Raw genomic sequence first — 24,857 nt, forward strand, 5'->3', positions numbered from 1 at the left:
AATCTAATTTCATGACATGTGTGAGTGATGATAAACCTGATTCTGATACGGGTGTCTATTGCGGACTGAGTGGGAAGTGGGGCAGGGAGAGGGGAATGAATCATGGTTGGGAAAAGGGAAAGGGAGGGGGAGGCACCAGAGAGACATTCTGTAATGATTAATAAACCAGTTTTTGGAATCAAGTGACCTTGCCTGGTGTCTCAGGGCTGGGTGTGTCTGCACCCCCCCCCACCCCTGGCACTCCTTCTCTGCCACCTGTCCCTCACCCCTCCTGGGGTGCTCCACCCTCGCCATTCCCAAAATCCTTTGTTCCCGCCAGAGTTACAAACTCGCTCTCTGCTCCACGATGACAAATACAGTACTGTGTGCACATCATAACCATTATGTCGTATGACGTGGGCAATCACGGTCTCCTGACCGTGATTATTCTCAGCAAATGTTATCTACAGAAGTGGTCTGCCATCGCCTTCTTCTGGGTATTGTCTTTACACGATGGTAGGGATGGATTCTCAATATTCCTGGATTTCAGTGCTTTAAAAGGGATAGAGAGGGGGGAAAGGGGAGGAGGGGTGGCAGTACTGGTCACGGATACTATTACAGCTACTGAAAGGGTGTGTAATGTAGCAGGATCCTCTTTTGAGTCAGTATGGGTGGAAGTCAGGAACAGGAAGGGAGTAGTTACTCTATTGAGAGTATTCTATAGGCACCCTGGTATCAGCAGAAATACCGAGGAGCAGATTGGGAGGCAGATTTTGGAAAGGTGCAAAAATAACAGGATTGTTGTCATGGGTGACTTTAACTTCCCTAATATTGATTGGCACCTGATTAGTTCCAATGGTTTAGACGGGGCAGAGTTTGTTAAGTGTGTCCAGCATGGATTCCCGTCACAATATGTTGACAGGCCGACTAGGGGGAATGCCATACTAGATCTAGTATGAGGTAACGAACCAGGTCAGGTCACAGATCTCTCAGTGGGTGAGCATCTGGAGGACAGTGACCACCCCTCCCTGGCCTTTGACATTATCATGGAAAAGGATAGAATCAGAGAGGACAGGAAAAATTTTAATTGGGGAAGGGCAAATTATGAGGCTATAAGGCTAGAACTTGCAGGTGTGAATTGGGATGATGATTTTGCAGGGAAATGTATTATGGACATGTGGTCAATGTTTAGGGATCTCTTGCTGGATGTTAGGGATAAATTTGTCCCGGTGAGGAAGATAAAGAATGATCGGCTGAAGGAACCATGGGTGACAAGTGAGGTGGAAAAACTAGTCAGGTGGAGGAAGGCAGCATACATGGTCTAGGAAGCAAGGATCAGATGGGTCTATTGAGGAATATAGAGTAGCAAGAAAGGAGCTTAAGAAGGGGCTGAGGAGAGCAAGAAGGGAGCATGAGAAGGCCTTGGCGAGTAGGGTAAAGGAAAACACAGGCATTCTTCAATTATGTGAAGAACAAAATGATGACAGAAATGAAGGTAGGACCGATTAGAGATAAAGGTGGGAAGATGTGCCTGGAGGTTGTGGAAGTGAGCGAGGTCCTCAATGAATACTTCTCTTCGGTATTCACCAATGAGAGAGGGAACTTGATGAAGGTGGGGACAATATGAGTTGCCTCACAGGTAGATAGGGTAGTTAAGAAAGCTTATGGGGTGTTAGCTTTCATAAGTTGAGGGACAGAGTTTAAGAGTTGCGAGGTAATGATGCAGCTCTATAAAACTGGTTAGGCCACACTTGGAGTACCATGTCCAGTTCTGGTCGCCTCACTTCAGGAAGGATGTGGAAGCATTGGAAAGGGTACAGAGGAGATTTAACAGGATGGGGCCTGGTTTAGAGAGTATGGATTATGATCAGAGATTAAGGGAGATAGGGCTTTACTCTTTGGAGAGAAGGAGGATGAGTGGAGACATGATAGAGGTATACAAGGTATTAAGAGGAATAGATAGAGTGGACAGTCAGCGCCTCTTCCCCAGGGCACCACTGCTCAGTACAAGAGGACATGGTTTTAAGGTAAGGGGTGTGAAGTTCAAGGGGGATATTAGAGGAAGGTTTTTTATTCAGAGGGTGGTTGGTGCGTGGAATGCACTGCTTGAATCAGTAGTGAAGGCAGATACACTGGTGAAATTTAAGAGACTGCTAGACAGGTATATGGAGGAATTTAAGGTGGTGGGGTTATATGGGAGGAAGGGTTTAAGGGTCAGCACAACATTGTGGGCCGAAGGGCCTGTACTGTGCTGTACTATTCTCTGTTCTATGGTTAACCCCTTCCCCACCAAACCATTGTCAATACTCTTCAGAGATTGTCTGCCTGACGTCAGTGGTTATATCACCAGGACTTCTGATCTGCACTGGCTGCTCATACGGCCATCCACCAGCTGCCCCCATGGCTTCACGTGACCTGATCAGTGGGCCGGCGGGGGGGGGGGTCTAACCAGGTGCTACACCTTGCCCAAGGCTGACATGCAGGCTAGTGGAGGGAAGGAATGCCTTGTAACTACAGCATCAACATCATGAAATTTAAAAGCTGAGTGGAGTTTCACAATGGTGCAGGTTCTTGGGGTGGGGGCGGAATGGGAGCTTCTCATTGGCTCTTCCATGGGTCAATTACCTGGTACCGCTTTAGTGACATGGCTTTATCCCATGACACGAAATTGTCCGACCAGTACAATGTCCATTGCTCCTCTTCGCCGACCTCTTTCAACCCAAAGATTGTGGCTGCACGGTGAACTGCGAAAGAAACAATGCCAGTTCAGTCTGTGATTGTAGACTGGAGACCAATAGATTGCCGCCGTCGCAGGAGGAAGGAAGGAAGGTTGGGGACTGGAGAATGGAGAAACACCGGAGCAACAAATGCAGGAATGGGGAGGGTCTTCATAAACACGAGAGGCTCTGCAGAAGCTGGAAACCCAGAACAACACATGCAAACTGTCGGAGGAACACAGCAGGTCAGGCAGCATCTAAGGTATTGAATACACAGTCGATGTTTCAAGCCAAGAACCCTTTTCAGTCCTCATGTAGGGTGCAGGTGAATCCAAGAGATTCTTACTCTCCAGACACTATTTTTCAGATTTCCTGCAAACTGCAAACTCACATTTCAAGGACATTTTACAACTCAAGTTCCCTGCTTTTCTTTAATACACAAATTGTATTCTTTTGCACAATGGTTGTTTGGCAATCTGTGTTTACGTGGAGTTTTTATTGTAAATTCCATTGTAGACAGCACGGCAGCGCCTCTACTTCCTTGAGAGCCTGTGGAGATTCAGCGTGACCTCTAAAACTTTGTCAAACTTCGATAGATGTGTGGTGGAGAGTATATTGACAGGCTGCACCACAGCCTGGTAGGGAAACACCAATGCCCTTGAATGGAAAATCCTACAAAAAGTAGTGGATGCTGCCCACTCCATCACAGGTAAAGCATATCTACATGAAACATTGTCACAGGAAATTAGCATCCATCATCCGACTCCCTCCCTCATTGCTGCCAACAGGAAGGAGGTACAGAAGCCTCAGGACCTATACCACCAGGTTCAGGAACAGTTATTACCCCTCAACTATCAGGAAGGAGGTACAGAAGCCTCAGAACCCACACCACCAGGTTCAGGAACAGTTATTACCCCTCAACCATCAGGAAGGAGGTACAGGAGCCTCAGGACCCACACCACCAGGTTCAGGAACAGTTATTACCCCTCAACCATCAGGAAGGAGGTACAGGAGCCTCAGGACCCACACCACCAGGTTCAGGAACAGTTATTACCCCTCAACCATCAGGAAGGAGGTACAGGAGCCTCAGGACTCACACCACCAGGTTCAGGAACAGTTATTACCCCTCAACCATCAGGAAGGTGGTACAGGCTCTTGAACCAAAGGGGTTAACTTCACTCAACTTCACTTGCTCCGCCACTGAAATGTTCCCGCAACTTGTGGACTCACTTTTAAGGAATCTTCATCTCATGTTCTCGATATTTATTGCTTATTTATTGTTCCTTTCTTTTCGGATTTGCACAGCTTGTTGCCTTTTGCACTCTGGCTGACCCCCAAGTTGTCGTGGTCTTTCACTGATTCTGTTAAGGTTTTTATTCCATAGATTTATTGAAAATGAATCTCAGGGTTGTAGATGGAAACGCATACCTACTTTGATAATAAATTTTACTTTGACTTTGTGGACACCATGATTGATTAACTAATCACCTACTTAATGTGAACATTTTGAATAGAGTCAGGCAGATTGACAGAATCACATAATTACAATGGTAGCACGTCCCAACCAGCAGAACCCTTTCTGTTACAGGGTTGACGCATGGCACCCTGAATATACAACTAAACAGAGGTTTAAGTGATGAAACAGATCTGTCCTGAACTGGGCCTTAAGAGGCAGGGATATATCTTTCACAAAGTGCCGATACCGATCTGATGCCTTCCCCCTATGTAGTTTCAGCTGGGCAGAGTCAGGATGTCCCACACACAATGGTCGGTTTCATGAATCACAAAGTATTAGTGAGTTCTAATGAAGGGTCTCGGACTGAAACTTACTTTACCTTCTGCAATGAAGGTCCTCCGTCTCTGATGATCTTCAGGACTCCCTTCATCACGTCGGTGGCTTCTCTCCGTTTTCACTACTGTCAGCCATGCAAGCCCCGGGTGGAGACTCAGGAGTATCATCAGCATTCAGGCGTAGAAGGAATCTTCACTACTGTTTCCATAACAATTCTGAGCTGAACCCCCGAATCCGGAGGACTGCTGGACCACTCTTAGTTTGACCTCTACCCTTTGACCTGTTCGGCGTGGGCGATCCTACCAAGAGCCAAAGCACAAAGCCCCGACCCCAGCCAGCAGAGCTCTCTGGGTCATTGAGGTATGCAAGCCTTCAAACCACAACAAGGCTGTGGACCTCTTGGAGGTCAGCCCGTAATGTTGGCTCTTTATCCAGCTCTCTAATCTCCTGAGTTGCTCCATTTTGCTTGTGTTACTCTGGATTTCCAGCATTTGTCAGTTGCAAATTAAGCTGCTTCATCATTATGTGCCGTGTCATATGACGTCACCATTATGCACCGTGTCGTGTGATGTGGGCAATCGCATTCTTTCCATGACCATGATTGTTCTTGGCAAAATTTTCTACAGAAGTGGTTTGTCACTGCCACCTTCTGAGCAGTGTCTTTACAAGATGTGTGACCCCCAGCCATTTTCAATACTCTTCAGAGATTGTCTGACTGGCATCAGTGGTGGCATAACCTGGATTTGTGATCTGCACTGGCTGCTCATACAACCATCCACCACCTGCTCCCTTAGCTTCACATAGCCCAGACTGGGGGGCTAGGCAGGTGGCAGGTACTACACCTTGCCCAAGGGTGACCTGCCAACTGTCGATGGGACATCAACCATCTCGACTTCAACATTCCTCTCCATTTCCAACCTCACTCCTTCTCAACACTCCGCTCTGCACTGCCTCCGCACTAATCCTAATCTCACCATCAAACCTGCAGATTAGGGAGGTGCTGTAGTAGTCTGGCGAACTGACCTCTACCTTGCTGAGCCCCAGCGCCAGCTCTCAGACACCTCCTCTTACTTACCCCTGGAACAGGACCCCACTAAGGAGCACCAGGCCATTGTCCTCCACACCATCACCAACCATATTGACTCTGGGGATCTCCAACCCACCTCCACCAACCTCATTGTTCCCTCAACCTGCACCTCCCATTTCTACCTCCTACCCAAGATCCACAAACCTACTTGTCCAGGTAAACCCATCACTCGCTCTTGATCTTTTCAATGACTTCAAGTTCCCTAGCCCTGGTCGTCTCATTTTCACTACGGATGTCCAGTCCCTACACACCTCCAGCCCCCATCAGCCTTAAAGCTCTCTGCTTCTTTCTGGACACCAGACCCAACCTGTTCCCCTCCACCACCACTCTCCTCCCTCTGGCAGAACTGTTCCTCACCCTCAACAAATTCTCCTCTGGCTCCTCCCACGTCCTTCAAACTAAAAGGTGAATCCACGAGCACTCGCGGGGGTCCCAGCTATGCCTGCTTTTTCATCGGCTACGTGGAACAGTCTATGTTCCAAGCCCACACTGGTATCATGCCCCAACTCTTCCTACACTACATCAATAACTGCATTAGTGCTGCTTCCTGCACCAGTGCTGAACTCGTCCACTTCATCAACTTTGCCTACAACTTCCACGCTGCCCTCAAATTTACCTGGTCCATTTCCAACACTTCCCTTCTCTTTCGTGATCTCTCTGTCTCTATCTCTGCAGAAAGTTTATCTACTGATATCTTTTGTAAACCTACTCATTTTCACAGCTACCTGAAATATACCTCTTCCCAGTCTGTCACTTGTAAAAATGACATCCCCTTCTCTCAGTTCCTCTGGCTCTGCCATATCAGCTTTCAGAATGAGGCTTTTCATTCCAGAACGAAGGAGATGTCCTCCTTCTTCAACGAAAGGAGCTTCCCTTCCTCCAACATCAAAGCTGCCCTCACCTCTCTTCCATTTCACGAATGTCTGCTCTCACCCCATCCTCATGCCACCCCTGCAGGGAGAGATTTCCTCTTGTCCTCACCTACCACCCCACCAGCCTCCGCGTCCAGCACATAATTCTCTGCAACTTCCGCCATCTCCAACGGGATCCCACCACCAAGCACATCTTCCCCTTCTCCCCACTTTCCACTTTCAGCAGGGATCGAATCCTACACGGCTCTCTTGTCCATTTGTCCCTCCCCACTGATCTCCCTCCTGGCACTTACAAGTGCCACCCTTGCCCCCACACTCTCCATCACTACCATTCAGGGCCCAAACAGTCCTTCCAGGTGAGGCCACACTTCACCTGTGAGTCTGTTGGGGTCGACTGCCTGTTGCTCCAGGTGTGGCCTCCTGTATATCAGTGAGACCCAATGTGGACTGGGAGACCGCTTCGCCGAGCAATAAACACTACATCTGGATCTCCCGATGGCTACCAATTTCAATTCTATTTCCCATTTCCATTCAGAAATGTCAGTCACGGCCTTCTCTACTGCCACGATGTGGCCACATTTAGGTTGCAGGAGCAACACCTTATATTCCCTCTGGGTAGCCTCCAACCTGATAGAATGAACATAGATTTCTCGAACTTCTGCAAATTTCCCGCCCCCCAACACCCTTCCCCTTCACCGTTTCCCATCCCCATTTCTCTCTCTCACCTCATCCCCTTACCTCCCTCAGATGCTCCTCTCCCTTCCCTTTCTTCCATGGCCTTCTGTCCTCTCCTATCAAATTCCCCCTTCTCCAGCCCTTTATCTCTTTCACCAATCGACCTCCCAGCTCTTTACTTCACCCCCACCCCTTCTATCACCTATCACCTGCCACCTTGTACTACTTCTTCTCCTCCCGCCACCTCTGACTTCTCATCTCATTTCTAGTCCTGATGAAGGCCCTCGGCCCGAAACGTCGACTGTTTTAGTTGTTCCTCTCCGCGGCTCATGGCGCATTGGGCGGTAACCTTGCCGTTTCGTTCACATCTGTCTGTTTTTTTACCAGGCCGAGTCGCCAGCTTGACGCTCAACCCAGCACGGATGGAAGGCGTGCAAGGAGCCGGCCGGACTCGAACCGCCACTCGGCTCGAAGTCCGGTGCAGATGCCACCACACCACCGGCCGGCATAGATGGCTGCCTGACTTGCTGAGTTCCTCTAGCATTTAGTGAATGCCGCAGAGATTACTATGGCCAGACTTTGTACTCCTCACGCTGAAATGGCACCCTTCCCCGGCACTGTGGCAACGTTTTCAGATGTTTACAGTAAAATCTGTCTTTTATTTATAGAATAACCTTGTTTACTCCTCCGTCGCTCAATGCAACAGCTTCCCCAGTCTCTCTCCCTGCAGCTGAAGCCCTCGAACAAATCTCCTGTGCACCAACTCTGGGGTCTTGGCATTCATCTCCTAGTGCAGGCTCAGGTGAGGAGGCAAGAACGTTGGCGAATGAGGATGATGCAACCTTCCAACCCATCTTCTGGGGCAAATTCTGTGAAATTCTTGCCCTTGTTTCCTTCTCTAGCCGGGGAAGATCTGTCTCAGCTTGTCCTCCTTCCCCCCACCTCCCCCTCCTTCTTATCCTGGCCTCTTCTCCCTTCCTTTCCAGTCCTGACAAAGGGTCTCAGCCGGAAGTGGCAACTCTTTATTTCCCAACATAGATGCTCTCATCGTTCCCCCGGATGAATCACCCAATTGAGCATGGGGACAGGTTTATTTGTTCAGCCTAGACAGACACGGAATACACTATTCCCTATTCACATGAACACAAAATCTCCCATTATAACGGGTGCTGCGGTCCCCCGCTAACTTTAACACAAGAGATCCTGCTGACGCTGGAAATCCAGAGCAGCGCACACAAAATCCTGGAGGAGCTCAGCAGGTCAGGCAGTATCTGTGGAGAGGATTGAACAGTCGACGTTTTGGGCCAAGGCCCCTTCTCAGGTCTGGAAAGGAAAGCAGGGGGGTAAGGTGGTGTGGAGGGGAAAGGGTACAAACTGGAAGGTGATAGGTGAAGCCAGGTGTGTGTGTGTGTGTGGAGGGGGGGCGGAGGATGAAATAAAGAGCTGGGAGGTGATAGGTGGGAAAGGTAAAGGGCTGAAGAAGAAGGAATCTGATAGGAGAGGAGAGAGGGCCATGGGAGAAAAAGAAGGAAGAGGGAAACCAGGGGAAGGTGATAGGCAGGTGAAGTGGAGAAAAGATGCCAGAGTGAAGAATTGAAGAGGTAAGGGGGAGGGGAAAAATTACTGGAAGTTAGAGAAAACTAACTTCAGAGGTGCGGGGGAGATCTGATAGAGATGCATAAGATTATGAGAGGCATGGAGAGTGTAGACAGACAGTATCTTTTTCCCAGGGTTGAAACGTCTAATACCAAAGGGCATGCACTTAAAGTAAGAGTGGGTAGCTTCAAAGGGGATGTGAGGGTAAGTTTATTTTTCCCCACACAGAAGGTGGTGGGTCCCTGGAATGCACTGCCTCGGGTGGCGGTAGAGGCAGAAACATTAGGGATTTTTTTGGAGATGTTTAGATAGGCCCCTGACTGCGAGGTAAATAGAGGGATATGGACATTGGGTAGGCAGAGGAGACTGGCTTAATTGACCATTTCATTGGATCAGCACAACGCTGAGGGCCAAAAGGGCTTTAACAGTCTAAACGAAGCCTACGAACCAGGTCTAAAAGCAACACTTACTCCCCAAATTCAGCCTAATAACTAAGCCTAAGAATACGAATTGGCTCCATAAAGTTAGAGCACCTAGAATAGGATTACTCCCTGTTAACTTAATCCAGACTGGGTCACCTGCGCACCCTGATACGAAAGAGATCACCAGAAACTGCACAAAGTAGGGATGGCCTATCTCTTCTTTGAACTCACGTACTGTTCTATATCCTAAGTTCCAGGTCGATGCTGGAGGCTTCCCAGATGGGATACAAGATGCTTGCTTGTCCTCTATCCTGAAGGTGGCCTTGCCGAGGCTGTAGATTATCAACACCAGGCAATTATCTCCGCAGGTTTTGCGACAGCTCAGTATACACTTGGGTGGAGACACGTCTCTACCAAAGGAGGTGGAAGGCGTTCCTTCCCTTCGCTAGCCTGCAGGTCACCCTTGGGCAAGGTGTAACACCTGTTTAGCAGTGCCCCCCCACCCCACTCTCCCGCACCCCCCAAGCCTCGAATCAGGGTCAGGTGAAGCCATGGGAACAGGCATGAGCAACCAGCCTATATCACAAGCTGTGCGGCCACTGACGGTCTCTGAAGGGTATTGATAATGGCTGGGATTTCACCCATCTTGTTAAGACGCTGCCCAGAAGGCGGCAATGGCAAACCACTTCTGTAGAGAAACTTGCCAAGGACAGTCATGGCCACAGAAAGACTGTGATCACCCACATTATCCAGGAAGGGCACGTAACGAATGAACAAACGGACATATACAACCAGAAATAGGATGCAGGTTACACGCGGAGTTGAAGGGAACTGCACATACTCACCACTGGATTGCTTGCAGTTGGAAAGATTAATCCATATTCATCTGAAATAAAAGATACAGAGAGACAGACACATCCACAAGAACACTGCCTCAAAGCAGAAAGGCAACAGTAGTTACTTAAGCCTCAAATCTTTCTTCATAAAATACCCCACATTTTTCCCACCGACAATGGCCAATGGCCTCCATACGATCAGTGTGGATCAGTGGAGTTAGCATGAAGAGCAAATAACTTCAGCAACTGACTGCAGCCGCCAATCTGAGTATGGACTGTACAGTAAACTCAAAATGCAGCCCCAAACAATGGGTTCCTAAGAAGCATGAAGCACAGCTAAATGGAAAACAAGACAGGGCTGATGTGTATTCGTTACCTGGAAGTCAGTAACGTGGGTGTGAAGAGGGAGGGATGAAAGTTGTGTGCAGTTGAAAAGAATCACTATAAGGGCATTAGAACTAAATAAATTGTTCTGTTACCTTTCATCTTTAACATAGGTGCTGTAATGTGAGATCAGAGTCTCTCTCTCTCTCTCTCTTTCCCTGCCTCTCCCTCACTCCCTCTCTCCCCGTCTCTCTCCGTTTCCCTCCCCTCTCTCTGCCTTTCTCCTTCTCTCCCTCACTCCGTCTCTCCCCATCTCTCTGTTTCCCTCTCCCCTCTCTCTGCCTTTCTCCTTCCTCATTCCCTCTCTCCCACACTCCCTCTTCCCATTCCTATCCCTTTCTCCCTCTCTCTCACTCATTCCCTCTCTTTCTTCCTCTCCCTCTCCCCCCCCACCCACCGGTTCATCTGGGAACATTCTAACACAGACAGGTAATCATCCTCCCACCAAGGTAGAGTAGTGCTCAGCACAGCGCATTACAGAGCTGCCGCCGGCGGGTTCAATTCCCGCCGCTGCCGTAAGGAGATGTACCGTCCCCTCCCCATGGACGTGCGGGTGTCCCTCCGGCTCCCTCCCACACTCCCAAAGACCTACTGCTGGGTAGGTGGGTGGTTCTGTGATGGGGCCAGGGTTAAATCCAGAGGGTTGCAGGGCAGCGCGGCTCAGTGGGGTCGGAACGGCCCACTCCCCACTGTATCTCAATGAATAGAGAAATAGGGGGTAAAAAAAGGGCAATTTCTTGCTGCAAGGGGCAATTCTCTCTTAGGCGGGGGGGATGGGGAAAGAGGGAGAGGGAGAGGGAGAGGGAGAGGGAGAGGGAGAGGGAGAGGGAGAGGGAGAGGGAGAGGGAGAGGGAGAGGGAGAGGGAGAGGGAGAGGGAGAGGGAGAGGGAGAGGGAGAGGGAGAGGGAGAGGGAGAGGGAGAGAATCAGATAGAGAGCTGGGGAGGGAGGTAGAAAGAGAGAGGGAGGGAGAGAAAAGGATGGGAGAGGGAGGGTGAGAGGAAGAGGGTGGGAGAGAGGGGAGGAGGAGAGAGGGAGGTGGAGAGAGGGAATGTGGGGGAGGGGGAGGGGGAGTGGAGAGAGGGTGGGAGGAGAGGAGAGAGGGTGGGAGGAGAGGAGAGGTGAGGACAGAGGGTGAGAGGGGAGAGGGGAGAGGGAGGTGGAGGGGGAGAGGGGGAGGGGGAGAGGAGAGGGGGAGAGGAGAGGGGGAGGGGGAGAGGAGAGGGGGAGAGGAGAGGGGGGAGGGGAGAGGAGAGGGGGAGGGGAGAGGAGAGGGGGAGGGGAGAGGAGAGGGGGAGGGGAGAGGAGAGGGGGAGGGGGAGAGGAGAGAGGGGGAGGGGAGAGGGCGAGAGGGGGAGAGGGGGAGAGGGGGGAGAGATGGTGGAAGGGGGAGGGGGAGAGGGGAGAGGGGAGGAGGAGAGAGGGAGGTGGAGAGAGGGAATGTGGGGGAGGGGGAGGGGGAGTGGAGAGAGGGTGGGAGGAGAGGAGAGAGGGGGGGAGGAGAGGGGAGGTGAGGACAGAGGGTGAGAGGGGAGAGGGGAGAGGGAGGTGGAGGGGGAGAGGGGGAGGGGGAGAGGCGAGGGGGGAGAGGAGAGGGGGAGAGGAGAGGGGGAGAGGAGAGGGGGAGAGGGAGAGGAGAGGGGGAGGGGGAGAGGAGAGGGGGAGGGGAGAGGAGAGGGGGAGGGGAGAGGGGAGGGGGAGGGGGAGAGGAGAGGGGGAGGGGGAGAGGAGAGAGGGGGAGGGGAGAGGGCGAGAGGGGGAGAGGGGGGAGAGATGGTGGAAGGGGGAGGGGAGAGGGGAGAGGGGAGAGGGGAGAGGGGAGAGGGGAGAGGGGAGAGGGGAGAGGGGAGAGGGGAGAGGGGAGAGGGGAGAGGGGAGAGGGGAGAGGAAGGAGGGAGGGGGAGGGGGAGGGGGAGAGGAAGGAGGGAGGGGGAGAGGAAGGAGGGAGGGGGAATGGCGTGGGATAATGCGATGGAAGGGGGAGAGGGGGAGGGAGGGAGGTTGGAGAGAGAGAGGGGGAGAGGTGGTGAGAAGGGGAGGGGAGAGGAGAGGAAAGAGTGGGGGTGAGAGAGGTGGTGAGGGAGAGGGAGAAGGAGGAAGGAGAGAGGGGGAGAAAGAGATAGAGTGAGAGGGAGTGAGGGAGAGAAAGGGAGAGGGAGTGAGGGAGAGAGGGAGAGAGAAGAAGGATGGAAGGGAGAGGAGAGGAGAGAGGGAGGGGGAGAGGAGAGAGGGAGGGGGAGAGGAGAGAGGGAGAGGGAGAGGAGAGGAGAGAGGGAGGGGGAGAGGAGAGGAGAGAGGGAGGGGAGAGAGGGAGGGGGGAGAGAGGGAGGGGGGAGAGGGAGGGGGAGAGAGGGAGAGGAGAGGGGGAGGGGGAGTGGAGAGAGGGAGGGGGAGAGAGGGAGAGGAGAGGGGGAGGGGGAGTGGAGAGAGGGAGGGGGAGTGGAGAGAGGGAGGGGGAGAGGAGAGGTGAGGACAGAGGGGGAGAGGAGAGGAGGGAGAGGGGGGAGAGGGGGGAGAGGGGGGAGAGGGGAGGGGGAGGGGGAGTGGGAGGAGGAGAGGAGAGGGAGAGGAGGGGGGAGGGAGAGGGGGGAGAGGGGGGAGGGGGGAGAGTGGGGGAGAGGAGAGGAGGGGAGAGTGGGGGAGAGGAAGGAGGGAGGGGGAATGGCGTGGGATAATGTGATGGAAGGGGGAGAGAGGGAGGGAGGGAGGTTGGAGAGAGAGAGGGGAAGAGGTGGTGAGAAGGGGAGGGGAGAGGAGAGGAAAGAGAGGGGGTGAGAGAGGTGGTGAGGGAGAGGGAGGAGGAGGAAGGAGAGAGGGGGAGAAAGAGATAGAGTGAGAGGGAGTGAGGGAGAGAAAGGGAGAAGGAGTGAGGGAGAGAGGGAGAGAGAAGAAGGATGGAGTGGAAAGGAGAGGAGAGAGGGAGGGGGAGAGAGGGAGGGGGAGAGAGGGAGGGGGAGAGAGGGAGGGGGAGAGAGGGAGGGGGAGAGAGGGAGGGGGAGAGAGGGAGGGGGAGAGAGGGAGGGGGAGAGAGGGGGGGAGAGAGGGGGGAGAGAGGGGGGGAGAGAGGGGGGGAGAGAGGGAGGGGGAGAGAGGGAGGTGGAGAGAGGGAATGAGGGGGAGGGGGAGAGGAGAGGGGGAGGGGGAGTGGAGAGAGGGAGGGGGAGTGGAGAGAGGGAGGGGGAGTGGAGAGAGGAGAGAGGGTGGGAGGAGAGGAGAGAGGGTGGGAGGAGAGGAGAGGTGAGGACAGAGGGTGAGAGGGTGAGAGGGTGAGAGGGGAGAGGGGAGAGGGAGGTGGAGGGGGAGAGGGGGAGGGGGAGAGGAGAGGGGGAGGGGGAGAGGAGAGGGGGAGGGGAGAGGAGAGGGGGAGGGGAGAGGAGAGGGGGAGGGGAGAGGAGGGGAGGGGAGAGGAGAGAGGGGGAGGGGGAGGGGAGAGGGGGAGGGGGGGAGAAGGGGGAGGGGGGGGAGAGATGGTGGAAGGGGAGAGGGGAGAGGGGAGAGGGGAGAGGGGAGAGGGGAGAGGGGAGAGAAAGGAGGGAGGGGGAGAGGAAGGAGGGAGGGGGAATGGCGTGGGATAATGCGATGGAAGGGGGGAGAGGGGGAGGGAGGGAGGTTGGAGAGAGAGAGGGGGAGAGGTGGTGAGAAGGGGAGGGGAGAGGAGAGGAAAGAGTGGGGGTGAGAGAGGTGGTGAGGGAGAGGGAGGAGGAGGAAGGAGAGAGGGGGAGAAAGAGATAGAGTGAGAGGGAGTGAGGGAGAGAAAGGGAGAGGGAGTGAGGGAGAGAGAAGAAGGATGGAAGGGAGAGGAGAGGAGAGAGGGAGGGGGAGAGGAGAGGAGAGAGGGAGGGGGAGAGGAGAGGAGAGAGGGAGGGGAGAGGAGAGGAGAGAGGGAGGGGGAGAGGAGAGGGAGAGGGGAGAGAGGGAGGGGGGAGAGAGGGAGGGGGGAGAGAGGGAGAGGAGAGGGGGGAGTGGAGAGAGGGAGGGGGAGAGAGGGAGAGGAGAGGGGGAGGGGGAGTGGAGAGAGGGAGGGGGAGTGGAGAGAGGGAGGGGGAGAGGAGAGGTGAGGACAGAGGGTGAGAGGAGAGGGGGGAGAGGGGGGAGAGGGGGGAGAGGGGGGAGAGGGGGAGAGGGAGGAGGAGAGGAGAGGGAGAGGAGGGGGGAGGGAGAGGAGAGAGGGGGAAGGGAGAGGGGGAGAGGGGGGATGGGGGAGGGGGGAGAGGGGGGATGGGGGAGGGGGGAGAGGGGGGATGGGGGGAGGGGGGAGAGGGGGAGAGGGGGGAGAGGAGAGGAGGGGAGAGTGGGGGAGAGTAGGGAGGGAGGGAGATAGGGAGGGAGAGGGGAGAGGAGAGGAGGGGGTAGGAGGGTCGAGGAGGGGAGGGGAGAGAGAGGAGGGGAGGGAGAGAGAGGAGGGGAGAGGAGGGGAGGGGAGGGGAGGGGGAGGGAGTGAGGGAGAGGGAGAGGGGGAAGGGCAGTGGTGAGAGGAGAGCGGGAGGGGGATGGCGAGGGATAATACGATGGGAGGGAGAGATGGAGGGGGTGAGAGAGATATACGTGGGAGGAAGAGAGAGGGAGACGGAGGGAGGGAGGGAGGGAGATGGCAAGGGTGAAGGATAACGCGATGGGAGGGACAGATGGAGGGAGCAAGAGAGAGGGATGGCGAGAGAGGGAGGGAGGGAGGTTGGGGGAAATAGCGAGGGGGAGAGGGCGAGCGGGGGTGAGAATAGGAGGGGGAGAGAGAGGTGTCGAGCGAGAGGGAGGGAAGGAGAGAGGGAGGGAGCGAGAGAGAGGGATGGAGAGAGAGGGCGGGGAAGAGAGCGAGGGGGAGACGGATGGAAGAAGAGAGGCGGGGAGAGGGGAGGGGGAGAGAGCGAAGGAGGGAGGAAGGTGGAGAGAGGGAGTGGAGAGGGCAAGGTGTGAGGGGGAGAGTGGGGAAAGGGAGAGGGGTAGGGGAAGGGAGAGGGGGTGAGAAAGGGGTAGGGCAGAGGTCAGTGGAGAGGGGGGTGAGAGAGGTCATGAGTGAGTGGGAGAAGGAGGAAGGGAGAGAGGGGAGAGAGATACAGGGGAGGGGAGAAGGAGGGAGGGAGAGAGAGGAAGAGAGATACAGGAGAGGGGAGGGTGAGGGAGGGAGGGAGGAAGGGAGAGAGAGGGGGAGGGAGGGAGGAAGGGGAGAGAGAGGGAGGGAGGGAGGACGGGGGGAGAGAGAGGGAGGGAGAGAGGAAGGGGAGAGAGAGGGAGGGAGGGAGGAAGGGGAGAGAGAGGGAGGGAGGGAGGAAGGGGAGAGAGAGGGAGGGAGGGAGGGAGGGGAGAGAGAAGGAGGGAGGGAGGAAGGGGAGAGAGAGGGAGGGAGGGAAGGAGGAAGGGGAGAGAGAGAGAGAGGGAGGGAAGGAGAAAGGGGAGAGAGAGGGAGGGAGGGAGCGAGGGAGGAAGGGGAGAGAGAGGGAGGGAGGAAGGAGAGAGGGAGGGAAGGAGGGAGGAAGGGGAGAGAGAGGGAGGGAGGGAGGGAGGAAGGGGAGAGAGAGGGAGGGAGGAAGGGGAGAGAGAGGGAGGGAGGGAGGGAGGAAGGGGAGAGAGAGGGAGGGAGGGAGGGAGGAAGGGGAGAGAGAGGGAGGGAGGGAGAGAGGGGGAGGGGAGAGGACAGAGGGGGAGAGGGGGAGGGAGGGAGGGAGGGGGAGAGGGGGGGGGAGGGAGGGGGGCAGGAGTGGAGAGAGGGAGGGGAGAGGAGAGGGGGAGGGGAGAGAGAGGGAGGGTGGGGGAGAGGAGAGAGGGTGGGGGAGAGGAGAGGAGAGAGGGAGGGGAGGGGAGAGAGGGGGAGAGGAGGAGAGGGGGAGGGAGGGGGAGGGATGGGGAGGGAGGGGGAGAGGAGAGGAGGGGAGAGTGGGAGGAGAGGAGAGGAGAGGAGAGAGGGTGGGAGGAGAGGAGGGAGGGAGGGAGGGAGATAGGGAGGGAGAGGGGAGAGGAGAGGAGGGGTAGGAGCGGAGAGAGAGGAGGGGAGGGGAGGAGGGGAGGAGGGGAGGGAAGGGGGAGGGAGTGAGGGAGAGGTAGGAGAGGGGGAGGGAGTGAGGGAGAGGTAGGAGAGGGGGAAGGACAGGGGTGAGAGGAGAGCGGGAGGGGAATGGCGAGGGATAATGCGATGGGAGGGAGAGATGGAGGGGGTGAGAGAGGGGTGAGAAAGGGGTGAGAGAGGGGTGAGAGAGATATACGTGGGAGGGGGAGAGAGGGAGACGGAGGGAGGGAGGGAGGGAGATGGCGAGGGTGAAGGATAACGCGATGGGAGGGAGAGATGGAGGGAGCGAGAGAGAGGGATGGCGAGAGAGGGAGGGAGGGAGGTTGGGGGAAATAGCGAGGGGGAGAGGGCGAGCGGGGGTGAGAATAGGAGGGGGAGAGAGAGGTGTCGAGCGAGAGGGAGGGAAGGAGAGAGGGAGGGAGCGAGAGAGAGGGATGGAGAGAGAGGGCGGGGAAGAGAGCGAGGGGGAGAGGGGGCGGGGTGCGAGGGGGAGATGGATGGAAGAAGAGAGGCGGGGAGAGGGGAGGGGAGAGAGCGAAGGAGGGAGGAAGGTGGAGAGAGGGAGTGGAGAGGGCAAGGTGTGAGGGGAGAGTGGGGAAAGGGAGAGGGGTAGGGGAAGGGAGAGGGGGTGAGAAAGGGGTCAGGCAGAGGTCAGTGGAGAGGGGGTGAGAGAGGTCACGAGTGAGTGGGAGAAGGAGGAAGGGAGAGAGGGGGAGAGAGATACAGGGGAGGGGAGAAGGGGGGAGGGGAGAAGGAGGGTGGGAGAGAGATACAGGAGAGGGGAGGGGGAGGGAGGGAGGAAGGGGGAGAGAGGGAGGGAGGGAGGAAGGGGAGAGAGAGGGAGGGAGGGAGGGAGGAAGGGGAGAGAGAGGGAGGGAGGGAGGAAGGGGAGAGAGAGGGAGGGAGGGAGGGAGGGAGGAAGGGGAGAGGGAGGGAGGGAGGAAGGGGAGAGAGAGGGAGGGAGGAAAGGGAGAGAGAGGGAGGGAGGGAGGAAAGGGAGAGAGAGGGAGGGAGGGAGGGAGGGAGGAAAGGGAGAGAGAGGGAGGGAGGGAGGGAGGGAGGGAGGGAGGAAGGGGAGAGAGAGGGAGGAAGGGAGGGAGGGAGGAAGGGGAGAGGGAGGGAGGGAGGAAGGGGAGAGGGAGGGAGGGAGGAAGGGGAGAGAGAGGGAGGGAGGAAGGGAGGAAGGGGAGAGAGAGGGAGGGAGGGAAGAAGGGGGAGAGAGAGGGAGGGGGAGAGAGGGGGAGGGGGAGAGAGGGGGAGGGGGAGAGAGGGGGAGGGAGGAAGGGGGAGGGAGAGAGGGGAAAGGGAGAGGAGTAGGGGATGGGGAGAGGGTGGGTGAGAAAGGGGAGGGGGAGAGGAGAGTGGAGAGGGGGGTGAGAGAGGTGGCAAGTGAGTGGGAGAAGGAGGGAGGGAGAGAGGGGGAGAGTGAGATACAAGGGAGGGGAGGGGGAGGGAAAGAGAGAGAGAGTGAGAGAGAGGGAGAGAGAGAATGGGAGAGGGAGGGAGGGAGAGAGAGATCCAAAAAAACAACACATGAACACCCACTGGCTAATAACACCCTGCAATTTGTATTAACCCAAGCAAGTGTCTAGCTCGAGACTTTCTCAGCATTTAACATCACAAAGAAGCCATTTTAAATTTAACATACAAAAAAGCAAGACCCCATAGACTGGCATTCATAGCAAGAGGATTCGAGTACAGGAGCAGGGAGGTACTACTGCAGTTGTACAAGGCCTTGGTGAGACCACAGCTGGAGTACTGTGTGCAGTTTTGGTCCCCTAATCTGAGGAAAGACATTCTTGCCACAGAGGGAGTACAAAGAATGTTCACCAGATTGATTCCTTGGATGGCAGGACTTTCATATGATGAAAGACTAGATCGACTAGGCTTATACTTCCTGGAATTTAGAAGATTGAGGGGGGATCTGATTGAAACGTATAAAATTCTAAAGGGATTGGACATGCTAGATGCAGGAAAATTGTTCCCGATGTTGGGGAAGTCCAGAACGAGGGGTCACAGTTTGAGGATAAAAGGGAAGCCTTTTAGGACCGAGATGAGGAAAAACTTCTTCACACAGAGAGTGGTGAATCTGTGGAATTCTCTGCCACAGGAAACAGCTGAGGCCAGTTCACTGGCTATATTTAAGACGGAGTTAGATATGGCCCTTGTGGCTAAAGGGATCGGGGGTATGGAGAGAAGGCTGGTACAGGGTGGTGAGTTGGATGATCAGCCATGATCATACTGAGTGGCACTGCAGGCTCGAAGGGCCGAATGGCCTACTCCTGCACCTATTTTCTATGTTTCTCTGTAAAACATAAAGGATTTTTCTCCTCATGTATGTGAAGGATGTAAGAAATAAAGTCAATTCTTTATCATTTTTGAATGTTTTTCATATGTTGAGTCCTGACAAACACACCACAGCAAGTTCCTAGTACAGGAAAACGTAATATTTAATCCCTGATCCTTTATTTTCCCTCTCAACCCCAGTCTCCAGCTTTCTCCCCATAACCTCTGAAGCTCTGACTCGACAAGGCGGCACCAACCCCACTTTGGCCTCGTCCGCCATCTTGTGACAACGCATTCCCCAGACTCGGCGCCCTCTGGCCGAGGAGGGCCCTCCGCAGGCAGCACTGCAGTACATAAGCGAGCCCTTCGGCCCATCTAGTCCATGGTGGAAATGTTTTCCTTCATCTCTGCTCCCAAGGGTCGACCGTCTATTCTGAGGCTAAATTTAAGAACTCGACTTGGATGATGAGCGGACCGACCCACAAACACCCTCCCACCCGCCCACAACACTACCGGCGACGGACAAACACACCCCACCCACCCAATACCGGATTGCCTGCCATTTATTTGGTCGTTACCTCTCCCGCCTCATCATCTCGGCCCGGGCTTCACGGGCTTGGCAGAGAATTCCGGTGTCGGTTTGGGAAGCGTCTTGCAGGGTCTCGCAGTCATCTTCCCCGTGGCTGGCAGTCGCAGCCCCCGAGCTCCCTTCTGGAAGACCCTCCTTTGAGGAGCCTCGGGACAGCTCGTCCAGGGAGCGTTTCATTTTTCCGGAAGATCAGAGCGAGAGAGAGAAATCTCCCCGTCAGACCCGAGGCAAAGCAACAGATTCGGCTGCGCTTTTGGTCCGAATGGGGCCGAGGCCAGTCACCGACACCAGGCATGGTTGGCCGGTCAGTTAGACTCCGCCACAGGCCGAGCTCCTGGCTCGGGAACCGAAAGGGGTCCCAATAATTCCGCGCCAGGTGGGACTCGCTCTCCTCGCAACCTCAAACGGGGGCCACGGTAACGCCGCCAACGGCAAGGCGCCATGACACCTCGGGGTGCTCCGAAGTTCTCATGGCCCCTTCCGGCTCTCCTAATTTCATTCTCAAACTCCTTCCTGCTGGCTTTATAATCGTCCAGATCTCCATCACTACATAGTTTCTTAAACCTTTCGCGAGCTTTTCTTCTTGACTAGATTTACAACAGCCTTTCTACGCCACAGTTCCTGTTACCGACCGTCCTTTCCCTGTCTCATTGGAACGTCTCGAAGCAGAACTCCACGCAAATATCCCCTCAGCATTTGTCACACTTCACCGTAGATTTCCCTGAGAATCTCTGTTCCCAATTTCTGCTTCCAAGTTCCTGCCTGATAGCCTCATATTCCCCCTTACTCCAATTAAACGTTTTCCTAACTTGTCTGTTACTATCCCTCTCCAATGCTGTGGTAAAGGAGATAGGAATTCTGATCACAGGAGATAGAATTGTCCGCACAGAAACTTCAGATTGAACATCAAACCCCAAACACCCCCCAATCCCCTCTCTCACACAAAAACCAACAGATCGTCTACACGGAAACGTGAGATTGAACATCAAATCCCAAACCCCCCCAATCTCCTCCCTCACACAAAAACTAACAGATCATCCACAGGGGAACTTCAGATTGACCATCAAACCCAACACCCCCCCCGCCCCCCCCCGAATCCCCTTCCTCACACAAAAACTAACAATCTTCCACATGGAAACGTCAGATTGAACATCAAATCCCAAACCCCCCCAATCCCCTTCCCTCACACAAAAACTAACAATCTTCCACATGGAAACGTCAGATTGAACATCAAATCCCAAACCCCCCCAATCGCCTCCCTCACACAAAAACTAACAATCTTCCACATGGAAACGTCAGATTGAACATCAAATCCCAAACCCCCCCAATCCCCTCCCTCACACAAAAACGAACAGATCATCCACAGGAAAACTCAGATTGACCATCAAACCCCAAATCCCTCCCTCACACAAAAAATAACAAATGGTTCACACGGAAACGGGAGATTGAACATCAAATCTGAAACCTCCCGAATCCCCTCCCTCACACATAAACTATCAGATCGTCCACACAGAAACATCAGATTGAAAATCAAATCTGAAACCCCCCGAATCCCCTCCCTCACACATAAACTAACAGATCGTGCACACGGAAACGTCAGATTGAACATCAAACCCCAAGCCCCCCGTCCCCGAATCCCCTCCCTCATACATAAACTAACAGATCGTCCACATGGAAGCGTCAGATTGACCATCAAACCCCAAACACCGCCCCCCCCGAATCCCCTCCCTCATATAAAAACGAACTGATCGTCGACATGGAAACGTCAGATTAAACATCAAACCCTGAACCCCCCCAAACCCCTCACTCAGACAAAAACTAAGAGATCGTCCACACGGAAACATCAGATTAAACATCAAACTCCAAACCCCGCTTCCTTATGAACTGCAGTGCATAAGCGAGCCCTTCGGCCCATCTAGTCCATGGTGGAAATGTTTTCCTTCATCTCTGCTCCCAAGGGTCGACCGTCTATTCTGAGGCTAAATTTAAGAACTCGGCTTGGATGATGAGCGGACCGACCCACAAACACCCTCCCACCCGCCCACAACACTCCCGGCGACGGACGGACACACCCCACCCACACAATACCGGATTGCCTGCCATTTATTTGGTCGTTACCTCTCCCGCCTCATCATCTCGGCCCGGGCTTTACGGGCTCGGCAGAGAATTCCGGTGTCGGTTTGGGAAGCGTCTTGCAGGGTCTCGCAGCCATCTTCCCCGTGGCTGGCAGTCGCAGCCCCCGAGCTCCCTTCTGGAAGAGCCTCCTTTGAGGAGCCTCGGGACAGCTCGTCCAGGGAGCGTTTCATTTTTCCGGAAGATCAGAGCGAGAGAGAGAAATCTCCCCGTCAGACCCGAGTTTTCCGATCGATCTCTGTCCCTCTGGAGAAAAGACTGAGAGAGAGAGAGAGCCCTGACAGGATTCCTGACCAGACACCCCCGGTCACGCCGACACAACTGGGAACTGATGTCCAGCAGTTTGACAGTTGAGCCCACGGGAATGGCGGGTTGGAACGGCGGTGGGTCTAGAAGTGTCGGTGGTTCTTTGCAGCTTACGTTTGAAGTGCAGCCACTATTGTGATGTGAGAACACCGGCATCCTCACCCAGGAGATAGAACGTAGAATAGTACAGCACAGTACAGGCCCTTCGGCCCACAATGTTGTGCCGACCCTCAAACCCTGCCTCCTATATAAGCCCCCACCTTAAATTCCTCCATATACCTGTCTAGTAGTCTCTTAAACTTCACTAGTGTATCTGCCTCCACCACGGACTCAGGCAGTGCATTCCACGCACCGACCACTCTCCGAGTAAAGAACCTTCCTCTAATATCCCCCTTGGACTTCCCACCCCCTACCTTAAAGCCATGTCCTCTTGTATTGAGCAGTGGTGCCCTGGAACGAGGCACTGGCTATCCACTCTGTCTATTCCCCTTATTATCTTGTACACCTCTATCATGTCTCCTCTCATCCTCCTTCTCTCCAAAGAGTAAAGCCCTAGCTCCCTTCATCTCTGATCATAATGCATACTCTCTAAACCAGGCAGCATCCTGGTAAATCTCCTCTGACATGGCCTCTTCTCATTGCTACCATCCAGAAGCCTGAAGGCTCACACTCAGCGATTCAGGAACAGCTTCTTTCCCTCTGCCATCAGATTTCTGAACAGACCATCAACCCATGAACACTACCTCACCGATTTTGCTCTCTTTCTGCACTACATATTTAATTTATTTAAAATAAATACTATGAACAATTAAATTTACAAGTCAACTTATATGAAGAGTACTGTGCAAATGTCTTAGGTATATATATATATATCGAAGACTTCTGAAGTGTACTGTCGTCATTTTATGTATTACACTGTACTGCTGCCACAAAAAAAACAAATTTCATGACATATGGGAGTGATGATAAACCTGATTCTGATACGGGTGTCTCCTGTGGACTGAGAGTGGGAAGGGGGGACAGGGAGAGGGGAATCATGATTGGGGGAGAGGGGAGGGAGTGGGAAACACCAGACGGACATTCTGCAATGATCAATAAACCAATTGTTTGGGATCAAATGACCAGTGGCGGCGCCGGAGATTTTTTCTTGCTGGGGCTACGGCGGGGCAAAATGATTCAGTGATGGTGCTGAGGGATGCACTGTACGGTCACATGTATTCGCAAGGCCAGACGCCTGGCGTTAAAAAGTCAGTTTCAAGCCGACTACAAATGCCTCCGTTGATCCACAAGCAACAGCAATTGATAGATCTAATATTGAAGTGAACTGTTACAGTGTCAACGGCATCGGAGACAACCGGGGCGACACGGAGCATAAACAGAGCATCCGAGCACCAGCGGACAACGTGAATCACGCACCGATCCCGCAATCAGTGTCAAATGCGTGTTCACAACACCAACCCACCGCTATTCGCATCACATAGACAGCAATGCCAGAAGATACACCGTTATTAAAGTCAAATAAGGCAAACAACAGATGCAAGGCTTTACCAGGCGTACTCTGACCATGCAATACCCCAATTAATTCGGCTATTGAATTTAAACAAAAATCAACAGAATCACCGCTTGGAAGTCTAAACAAAACCAGTAGGCTTAATAGCAGTAAACGTAATATTTTAGGATTTGCAGTAAACATAAGGACTATGGGGTATCCACCACAAAATAATAACAACAATAATCAGCATTAGTCTTGGCCCAAACTTTTAAAAAATCAACTGCACTCACCATGAATGTTTTCAGAGAAGCGCAATCCGCCTGTTGTTGTGATCAATGATTTTCTGGATGTCAAGTGCCTGGTCCTCCGGCTGTTTATGGCCAACAGAGCCAAGTTGCTGTTCCGAGCATCGCCGCTGCTGTTCCTGAAGTAGTTTTTGACGCGTCTGAGGCGAGAGAAACTCGGTTCGCATGAGGACCGACACTGACCCGGACACGCGTTCTCATCAATAACACACCGGCCGGGCGAGTGTCTGTTCAATGCTTTTAAGAAGCGACTCTGCGTCCAACCCTTCAGCTGGAGTGAAGTGCAAGAATTCTTCAATTCAAATAGCGCACCACCACTGACATTTGCTCCTGTTTACTCAAGTCTTTACTTTCATCCACCATGACGGCAAAATATCCAGCCTCCTTAATTTCTGCACTTATTTGATGTCTGACCATATCTGCCATAATACCCATAATTGCATTTTGGATATCGTGATGGGTGCTGTTTGCATTTCCAGGATTGTCCTCTATTGTTTTAGCCGCAGTCTAATCAAACTTCCCAATTACAGGGAGCAACTCAACAAAGTTTCCCCTGTTGCCAGATCCATCATTCTCCCGGTGTCCTCGCCGGACAACGCCTCGGCTCGCAGTACAGCGCAGAGACCCAACCACTGCTCGCATATAGTCACCATTTTCTTGGACAATCTTTGCATGTCCTTTATCAAGCATATTTCCCAGCCTTGCACCGTCTTGTTTTCTCAATCTGAATTCGGCCCGCGCCTCCATCGCAAACTTATGGGCTGCACCGACACGGTGGGTTTTGAAAGCTGCTGTCGCTTTCCGCCAGTTGCGGTAACCGGAGACTCAGAATGGAGCCCATGTCCTCCACGCAGGAAATGCCTGCATGCCAAGCAGAAGGTAGCATCTTTTGTGAGTGAATATTCAAACCAGCCACGAATAAAACTCCTTTGCTGATTGCCAGACTTGCGAAGGGCCCTTCCTCAGGCTGCTGGCGAACAGTATTCCCACTCGCACTGAGACCTTCTCTTCCCAATCCCGCTCCATTTCCTGTCCCTCTCCTCCTCCGATGAACCGCTGCCGTCCTCATCCCCACTGACTCCTTTCTGCATCTCACTTTCGATTCAGACCGGCTCAGGCTGATCCCTCTGGATGAGCTCGATCCAGCCATTTCTCACGCCCGCCAAAACCGTGCACGTGCCGGGCCCGCGCTCGCGCTCGCGTGTCAAAGCACCACGTGCGCGCGTGGCATCGGTTCGTCTCGCGAGAGCACGGGTCCGCGCCGGGACGGAGAGTCAGTGACGTCACCACCTCCAGTGTCTGGGATCAGCTGAACTGATCTGAGGACAAGGAGCGAATAAGCAGAAGTGCACCCGACAGAGTTTATAACTTCATTGCTGCGTGGGTGCT

The 24,857-nt window shown here is 54.0% G+C and overlaps 1 protein-coding gene across 1 annotated transcript in view; it reads right to left on the reverse strand.

Moving 5' to 3' along the window:
• Positions 1 to 24,618, reverse strand: part of LOC134352526 (probable beta-tubulin polyglutamylase) — an 82,881-nt gene extending 58,263 nt beyond the window's left edge. Inside the window, exons 1-3 of the mRNA XM_063059792.1 lie at positions 24,378 to 24,618; positions 23,454 to 23,798; positions 2,605 to 2,723 (exon numbers count right to left, since the gene is read on the reverse strand). Coding sequence (XP_062915862.1) covers positions 2,605 to 2,723; positions 23,454 to 23,798; positions 24,378 to 24,618 — 705 coding nt within the window. The remainder of the gene's footprint in view (positions 1 to 2,604; positions 2,724 to 23,453; positions 23,799 to 24,377) is intronic.
• Positions 24,619 to 24,857: the final 239 nt, after the last annotated feature.

This window comes from Mobula hypostoma, chromosome 10 (assembly GCF_963921235.1).
Source record: "Mobula hypostoma chromosome 10, sMobHyp1.1, whole genome shotgun sequence".
NCBI lineage: Eukaryota > Metazoa > Chordata > Chondrichthyes > Myliobatiformes > Myliobatidae > Mobula > Mobula hypostoma.